This window comes from Primulina tabacum, chromosome 11, assembly GCF_025594145.1.
Source record: "Primulina tabacum isolate GXHZ01 chromosome 11, ASM2559414v2, whole genome shotgun sequence".
NCBI lineage: Eukaryota > Viridiplantae > Streptophyta > Magnoliopsida > Lamiales > Gesneriaceae > Primulina > Primulina tabacum.
In genome coordinates, this window is record NC_134560.1 from 3,058,723 (window position 1) to 3,067,987 (window position 9,265).

Below are 9,265 nucleotides of genomic sequence, written 5' to 3' on the forward strand. Positions count from 1 at the left end.
ATAAAATCACAATTAGAAGTCATAAACAAACCAAAATTTTAAAAATATTATTAGAACAATAAATTAAACATAAAATAAACGCAATAAATTAAAAGTATACAAATATAAAAAATGGGCATGAACACAATAAATTTAAATTAATAAAAATATAAAAAATGGGCATAATAAATCAAACTTAAAAATAATAATAATAATCTAAAAAATAATCACAATAAACTAAACACTTAGACTACGTTTGGTTGGATGATAAAATTATGAAATAATTAAGAGAGAAATAATAAAAAGAATGATTGAAGTATTTAATGATAAAATAATATTATGTTTGATATGATTGTTAAGAATGTGATAAATAATAATCTTTTGATGAATTGATAAAATTGTCCTTCCACTTTTGCGGCGGCGGTGGTCGGCCGGCGGTGTGATTGCCGGCCGGAGGCGGCGGCTGGCGGCGGGAGCGGTGGGGTCGGGCGACGGCCGACGGCAAGGGCGATCGGTGGAGGGAAGTGGTGGTGAGTTTGAATTTAGGAGAAGAGTAAAATTGAAAAAATAGTATGGATTAAGATTATGATAAATAATCTTAGGGGGTGAGGAGTGATTATTTTATCTCAGTTAATATAACCTAATCATTCATAGGAGAGATTGACTTGGTTAAATAAAAATCGTACCAAACATGGGATAAGGTTGGTTAAAAATTCATAAACTCAACTTATCCCCCAACGAGCCTTAAACACAAATTTAACAAACACAATAAATCAAACATAAATTAAACACCAATTTAAGACAATAAATCAAACTTAAGGACAATTTGGACAATACACAATTCAACTCACCCTTTTTAATATAAAATAAAAATATTAAATAGATTATATCATGTAATTTTCTTAATGACTTAGGAAGGTGAAAAATTTATTGGGAAGAAATTTGATATTTATCTTAAAATAGAAAAAAAAATCAACCAAGCTGTTTAAAAAAATGGTGGTGAAAATTACTTTTATTTCATAAAATTCACCATGGTAAATCTATTGGAAAATTATTTGATAATATATAAAACTATTATATTTAAAATTACATATATTGCTTCTTCATTGATTTAGGAGTAAATTTCGACGTTCAATATCACGATAAAAAATGATAAATCATATTTAATAAGATTTTTAGATAGTATTGATCGTGGGTTCAAAACAATAATTTTAGAGGCCTATTTTCGTTAACGGACCAATTAATTTCTTCTTCTTAACCCAAAACCAACCTGATCTGAAAGGTGAACACACAGTTTGGCCGGTAACGGAGACGGCTTGATAACCAAAATACCTTATAACATAAAATTGTTCGATTATCCAAATAATAGTTTGAAAAGCATTTGAAGATGATCCAGGGTGTAAATTGGTACCTTTTTTTTTTACGATAAAGAGATATTCATTCAATAATAGAATGAGTAAAATGCAGATTCATAAGATCACAATACACGCAGGTGTCTCTAACCAAACAAAAAGACTAGCGCAAAAATGAGAATGCTTAGCTAACACATATGCAATCTTGTTTGCTTGTCGACGGGTAAAATGAACCGAGAAACCTGTGTTTGTAGTTACAATGTCTCTACATCTACCCATTATGCCTCCAAACTCCGTTCTATCAGCAGCTGTTTCCTTCATAGCAAGGTGGACTGTTAGTGCATCCACCTCGAAGAGGACATTTGAAAAATCTGAATTGCAGATCCAAGACAGAGCTTCCCACAGGCCTATTGCTTCACCTTCTTTGACAAAAGAAAGTCCTTTGATCAAGCTAGTTATGGCCATAAAAAATCTTCTCTCATCATCTCGCACCACCATACACTTATCCCAACAAATTTTATGTCATCGAAGAAGGCTGCGTCAATGTTACATTTAACCGCGCCAATAGGGGGTGGTGTCCAAATACAAGTTTGATTCCTTGTACCTGCTTCGTGTGATTCTTTGTTGCTCCTTACTAATGATATCCAGTCACAATGGAAACTCATTGTTGTAACTACCACTCTAGATGAGGTATATATGTGGTTGTTCCATAACAGAGTTGAGGTAGTAAATTGGTAATAGATAGAATGAATCCATATATATTGTTGGATATTTTTTCAAGAAAATATAAAATCAAACTTCAAAACAATTTAATGGTTATTTTTGGCCGATAGTTGGACTAGATAAAAGGTCATATAAATTGATTTTTCTTCTCTGCCAAAATAAATTGGTCCTACAATGTCAAGAATCTGATTTAAAAGTGAAGAAAATTCTATTTTTTCCTTCCCCGTGTCATCCTCAATCAAATGGGCATGTTTCTTTTTTAAAAATGGAACAAGAAATAGATCAAGAAATCGTCGATATGTTTTCAAAATTCTAACCAAAACAGTTCGAAGAAAAAATGGCGATCGTCCGAACTCAAGACCAACTTGAATCATGTTTATGCCACAAACACAGTTCTTGAAACGGCAGCAAGTAAACAATTCTCCAATAGTTGCACCAAAATAAGTACATACAGTAGTAACACGAGCAAAAAACCCACATATTGTAGTGAAGATCTTGTAGTTCATAATATAATCGCCGACCGACTTACATATTTAAACAGAAAGAGAAGATATATAAAAGGGAATGACAAATAATATTACTTCATTATAAATTCCATACGAATTCATCAGTCTGCCTTGGCTTCTCCTTTCTTCTCCTTGGCTTCTCCTTTCTCTACCTTGGCTTCTCCTTTCTCTACCTTGGCTTCTTCTTTCTTCTCCTTCGGCTTGCTTTTGTTCGGCTTCATGAAGCAGAAACAAGAACAGCACGGACACTGGAACAAGAACTTCATTCCTTTATGCCTGCCCCTCTCTGTGCATCAGCTATTCCTGACAATGAATGGCAAGAAAAGATCGCACCTTTGGCTTCGCCTTTTCTATTTTCTTTGCTGTCTACTTTTTATTTATTTATATACATATATAATTAATGTCATATGTACATGCAAAAAAGGTGAATATATAATATAATAATATATCTTTTCATCATTGGATTCCGAAAAAATCACTTTCAAATTTCAACTCCACCCAAGAAGAATACAGGAAATAGGGTGGTGGGATGGCCAATCAAATTTTAATGTTGGAATTTTATGTTTTCGTAGATTTTAGTAGAGGGATTATTCTGTTCTTGAGTAGGTTGTTTGTATCTTCGGCTGTGGGTCATCAAGGAGAACTGCTATGATTTTAAGTTTTTAAGATTTCTAGGCTGGCAGGCACTCATAAAGGATTGAATTAAATGGCGCTGTCCAAATTAAATGTTTTTTTCGTTTCTAAAAACATTACCATTTTGTAATGGTTTATATATCTATTACTATTAATAATATATAAATATCATATACTAATAAAACGAGATCATGATATAATTTTGAATTTTCTAAAATATTTTTCATTTTATCAAATTAAACATAATTTTATTATATTGTTTTTTACTAAAAATCCTTTTTTCATCATATTTATTAGCTTATATAATTTCGGTTTCAAAAATTGATACTATCATTTCACTTAAAAATTTGATAAATTTTCATTTTTTAATAAAAATCTATTTTTACCTAATCACATACATCGCGTGTGTCAAGTCTCGCTGGTATTGAGTAACAAGTTGTCAGTCGTCAAAATAGATTGGATTCGTCGAGTCGATGTGTCCCATCTCGCCAAATAAATAGGTTGAGTTGACAATTTTTTAGTCCGTTCTTTTGATCTATCAAATGACAAGTTGCAAGTCAGTCCAACCCAACATCATCTATTATTATTAAACCTTATCGGACCAACTCGTCGCACTAACTCTAGCCAGGAACCTTTGGTCCAAATGAAACCCGCCGCCACCAAGTGTGTCAAATAGTGACTTAAGTTTCATGTTCGAGATCCCGCAACGATATCCTCAATTGTAATTTTTTTTGAAAATAGAAAGAAACAGTTTCTTTCGAGAGAATATATCATTATTTCAAAGACTCTGTCAAATCTAAGCAATTTCTGTGGAGGGTTGCCTTCAAATCTTAGCCATCACTAGAAACTAGCAAGTATGAAATACACAGGGTTTAGTTTCCTCAGGAAAACGTACAATGAACGTCTAATTCAATTAAGGAAATTTAGAATCACCTCATCGCTAATAAAAATGTGATTATTCAGTAAATATATAATTGTCAGAAAAATAATTAGACTTGAGTTTAATTGATCTGAACACGTGGTTTTAATTAAATGGGTTTTGTCTCGGAATTTCAACACTTCGAAAATAAATTTACAGTTGGGATTTTTTTTGTTTCTAACAACCAAAAGTTCGATTAGAGGTAGACAGAAGTTGGGTGTAGGGAAAAGAAAATGTGGGTGTACATCAGTTTGAAAAATAAGAATTATTCTTAAAGAAAAAGGAATAATATTCTACACCAGTCCGGTTTAACATAAAAGTTCCACAATGATTTGACTGAAAATAACAACCAAGGCAGGATTTGATGGCAATATAAGCTCACTAACGTGCTAATGTTCCAGATCCAAAACAAAGAATCTAAAGATAACAACGAGGCAGGATTCATGATGATGCAAAAGCCTTTTCCACCAGCCATGTTTAAATATCATACAAGGAACATTCAAGCCAGGCAAGAGTTCATGGATGATTCTGCTAGCAAGGAAAGTTACAGAAGAGGAGCTATCGACGCGTAATAGTTCTTACATTTATTGCATTTGTGAAGGACATATTTGTGCAGAAGTTGATAGACGTCAGAAAAACATATATCTTTACTTTCTAATGAAATATTATACTAGAGGCTTTAAGCTGTTGGGTGTTCAAAGTCGAGCTGATGGCTTTATGTTCTCAAGCGAGTTACTGTATTTATACACACCAATGCCCTTTTTCTTCCCAAGGCGACCAGCATCGACATACTGCACAAGGAGAGGGCATGGGACGTACTTACTATCCCCAAGCCCGGAATGGAGGACTTTCATTATTGACAAGCAAACATCAAGTCCAATGTGATCGGCGAGTTCGAGAGGTCCCATTGGATGGTTTGTTCCCAGCTTCATTCCTGCATCTATGTCTTCTTTCGATGCCACTCCAGTATATAGTGCATGAAACGCTTCGTTGATCATTGGCATTAAAATTCGATTAACCACGAAGCCAGAGAAATCTTGTGAACAAATAATTTTCTTACCGAACCTGCAAAAATACAGGATTCCGAAGCAATTGCGAGAATGTAAAAGATAGATGCAGCCTTAAAAAGTTTGATGGATGGGTGAAAGGTAGTGTAAGGCGTTATATTATAAACCTAATACGTAATAACAGCTTATTCATGGCAAGACTAGACTGACACAAGTCAATTGTGAAGTAATTCTGAGACAAGGAAACAAATGGCATGGCACAAAATATCTGCCAAAAATGAAAAACAATGTTAACATTATACTAATCTTTTGTTGAGATTTATTAGTGCATTTCATTATATTTTTTTACTATTATTTTATCGAACTTTTTTACTACTACTGTTACTGATTATTAGTTAATAATTAGGATGTGAAATTTATGATTATAAGTTTATAATTTAAAAGTGATTAGAAAAAACTTTTAAGTGATTTAAAATGAAATAGTAGAGAGATGAGTAATAATGAATGTTCATAAATTAAAAGTTAAAAGTGATCATAAGTGCAGCATTACACTTGATATGTTTAAGTTTTAGTTGGTACAAAATAATAACCTGAAAAAAGAGAGAAAGTTATTGAAAACAACATTCTCTTTGATATTTCCTCCTAATATATCGACATAAACTACATTCAAGTGGTAAGAAAATAAGAACCGATGCACTTGAATATAATGTATTACCATGATAACAAAATTAACTACTGTTAAAAATTATATTAAGTTATTTGTATTTTTACTTAACTTTTTGAAATATATTTTAATTATAAATAAAAAAAATGAATTAAGGTTTGTACTCGCCTAAATTAACATGCCATTAGGGGCCAAAATGTGGAAAGAAATTGCCAAACAAAATAATAAATATTAAAAATTAAACTCATCAATATAAATAAGTCAAAGATAGTTATTGAATAGTAAAGCTCAAAATGTAATCCACATTCATCGAAAGAAACTTAAGATCTAAGTATTATTAGAAATGTAATACATATAAAAAAATAGTTTATTTGAAATTTCAATCATTACTTATTTTATTCCTATTATAAATGTGAAGAAATTTAAATTCTTTTTTGTTATTATATATTATATTTAATACGTTATTCAAGTGCGGCGCACGTAATTCTTACTAGTTGACTGATAAAGATGAATGAGTGATAAAAGTTGACAGGGGAGAAAAAGCAGTGAGTATAATACTAGCAATGATAAAGCTCAAGTAATTCTACAAGTCACCTCTCCGCCAAGACTTTTGTGGTATTAAAAGTCTTATTTGATGTGTTGGCTCCTCTTATAATCTCAACCAATTTCATAATAGGTGGAGGATTCATAAAATGCATTCCTATCACCTGCAGTTAAAAAAAAACTAAAAACAAGAAGCCTCAATGGTACTTGCACACAGTATGCCAAAGTTAAAAAGTATAATTCCAAAGCATCATTATAATTCCAAAGGGTTAAGCGAATATCAAGTTCGTTATGATAAAGCATTGCAGATAATCACCAAACATACCTGAGTAACAAATTCTAAAATCTTTAAGAAAGTGTTGGAAAATACAACCAAGCATCATTTGGAAGTTACAATGTGATTAGCAGAGACATTAAGTACTCTTTTCATTGGACTCGAAACAATCACATGCTTTTCATTTTGGAGTCACAGCATGGACAATAGACCAAATATGAGAGCATAGGTGAGTCGTACAACAATAAAAGCAATCAAGAATATATGATGCACAGTAAAATACAAAATAAATGTTGAGAGACAGGAAATCAGTCCACAACTCCTTTTCAATTCTATATCATAGCCTCGATGTGGTTGCTATGATCATGTAATTTCAAAATAACTTTTTTTCAGTGTCTTTGACCACCAAAAAAATGTTTGTCATAAATTTTAAGACAGACAGCTAACACCACCTCACTTAGCTCCGAAATTTTTGCACGTTACACTTAATCATCCTGATCATTTCACAATGTCAGCATAGGATTTCAAGATTTATTGTTGCAATAAATCAATTCAATTGTTAAGACATTTTTATCAAGGTAGATTAACAGCAAAACCGGATGCAGCAAATTTCTATGTTGGGTAGAGAATCTAAAAAAATCTCTCATCCAGGCAAATAAGTCCATTTTCATCAAGTGGCCATACTGGACTCATATCACGAGTCAAACATTTATACCATTTCAACCGAATGTAGCTACTCTGTTTATTTGAAAAAATATCTGCTAGTTGTAAGTATGATGCTACTTATATGGTGAAATCCGCCAACTTCAAGCGCATCATAAAGTATTCGCTAAAGAATACATCAATGTCAAGTGGAGTATGAAACCTGGCTGGGGCGATTGGTTGCAGACCCTAGACGGGTAATAGAAATAGAGCTAGTGTTAGAAGCCAAGATGGCAGAACTTTTAACGATCTTATCCAATTTAGCGAACAAATTCTTCTTAACCTCCTCAGATTCCACAATGGCCTCAATCACAATATCCACAGAACAGAAATCCTCCAAAGTCGAAGTACACCTCAAATTTCTTATAGCTTCGGCACCTTTTTCCTGTTAGAAATGGAGCTGAAACCTCAACAAACCACATACAATCAGCAGAAGCCAGAATATGTTCAAAATTATCTTGAACAAACAAGGTACTCTCCACGATTAAATCCGGCACAAATTTTATAAAGAACCAATGCAAACATGAAAATCCAAACAACCATGTTCCCATATTTGTAATGGGAAAACGAAAATTCTACAAGTTAACAGCTAATAACCAACACATGGTTCAGAAATCTTGGGCTTAAGAATAACGTGGGACCTTAGTGAGTATCCTTTTGGAGACGAGGCGTTGGATCCTGGAAGAAATTGTTTGGTGGGCTCTGGTGATAACACCGGCATCGGAATCGTGAAGCCATACTTCAAGGCCGTTCACGGCAGCCAGTTGGGCTATTCCGGAGCCCATTTGGCCGCCTCCCACCACCCCAACGCTCCGCACATCCGCCATGGTGCAACCATAAACCACTAGACAAATCCACCCCGGTCAGTCCGGTTAGAACCTAGGAGAGTAGGTGTGATCGAAGATTCGAAGGGGTCAAAACAGTGTGTGGCAACAGTTGAATAGGCCCGGGATATAGAGTTAGCTCATTGGGCCAATTTACTAAGAAAAAGTATGGGCTGTAAATTTTTTGCCGGTCCAGAATAATTGGGCCGGATACCGGTCTGATCCGAGTGTATGCAAAACACTTTCAATTCATCGTAGAAGTGCTCTAAATTATCTCAATTTCTTTTACTATATTATAATAGCATGTTATATACACAATACGTGTGCCTCCGAAAGTGTGAGCAATTTAAGGCGAAAGAAAAGACAAGTAATCTTTCATTTTTTTACTGTAGACTAGAAATGGCTAGCCCATTTAGGTCCAATTCAGATCCCTCCATTGCTTTTCATTTTCTCTTCGCACTTTTTCCTCGAAATGATCAAAAAGATGGTACAGTTGAATTATATTATTTAAGTGCTTATTTTTTTCCCGAAAATCCTGCTTCTACAATAGGCGACTATTCAAATAAGTCGTATTTTCTGTGGTTTTCCTTGTTAGAACTTTCATACTAATTAGGTCTGTTTGGAATGGATCGATTAAATATTCCATTAGAGAGCTTGGTCTTGACTCTTTTATATGGTATTCATCCTTGTTCGACTCTTGAAATCACATCTAGCAGTGGTTGGGATCAAGACAAGAAGATGAAAATAGCCAGTTGATATTGAAAGATCCTATCTTGGTTATTAGAGTTCTTCATTTCTAAGATCTCCTGCCAAAGAAGATGTTGAGATTTCCTATATTAACAGCATACCTGATGGAAACAATATATGCTGTCAGATGTAGATGCAATTTTCTCTATAGGAAGACTTTTTTTCTGGTCAGGTAGGTTGCTAGAGCGGTTGGAACTGTATCATGATGATGAGATTTAGAAACTGACACGCATTTTTCGCAAGAGTATACAGTTAGTTCCACCAAGATTTGTAGCTTACCACACATTAAGCTACACCCAATAGAACTAATGCGCTAATCATCACATTCTCCAATTATACTATGAAAAGCTATCGAATCAATGGAAAACTGAGATACCATAAGGCATAAAACA

At 33.6% G+C, this 9,265-nt stretch overlaps 2 protein-coding genes across 2 annotated transcripts; both read right to left on the bottom strand.

Annotated features, from left to right (window-relative positions):
- Positions 1-2,396: 2,396 nt before the first annotated feature.
- On the bottom strand, positions 2,397-2,959 carry LOC142519204 (uncharacterized). The gene has a single exon (XM_075622142.1). It carries the CDS (start codon positions 2,824-2,826, stop codon positions 2,662-2,664), a length of 165 nt encoding a protein of 54 aa, XP_075478257.1. The 5' UTR covers positions 2,827-2,959; the 3' UTR covers positions 2,397-2,661.
- A 1,600-nt stretch (positions 2,960-4,559) lies between these two features.
- LOC142518118 (uncharacterized) lies at positions 4,560-8,240 on the bottom strand. Its single transcript, XM_075620799.1, has 4 exons — positions 7,944-8,240; positions 7,466-7,687; positions 6,378-6,490; positions 4,560-5,177 (listed from the first exon to the last, which is right to left on the bottom strand). The coding sequence occupies exons 1-4, from the start codon at positions 8,127-8,129 to the stop codon at positions 4,808-4,810; spliced, it is 891 nt and encodes a 296-aa protein (XP_075476914.1). The 5' UTR covers positions 8,130-8,240; the 3' UTR covers positions 4,560-4,807.
- Positions 8,241-9,265: the final 1,025 nt, after the last annotated feature.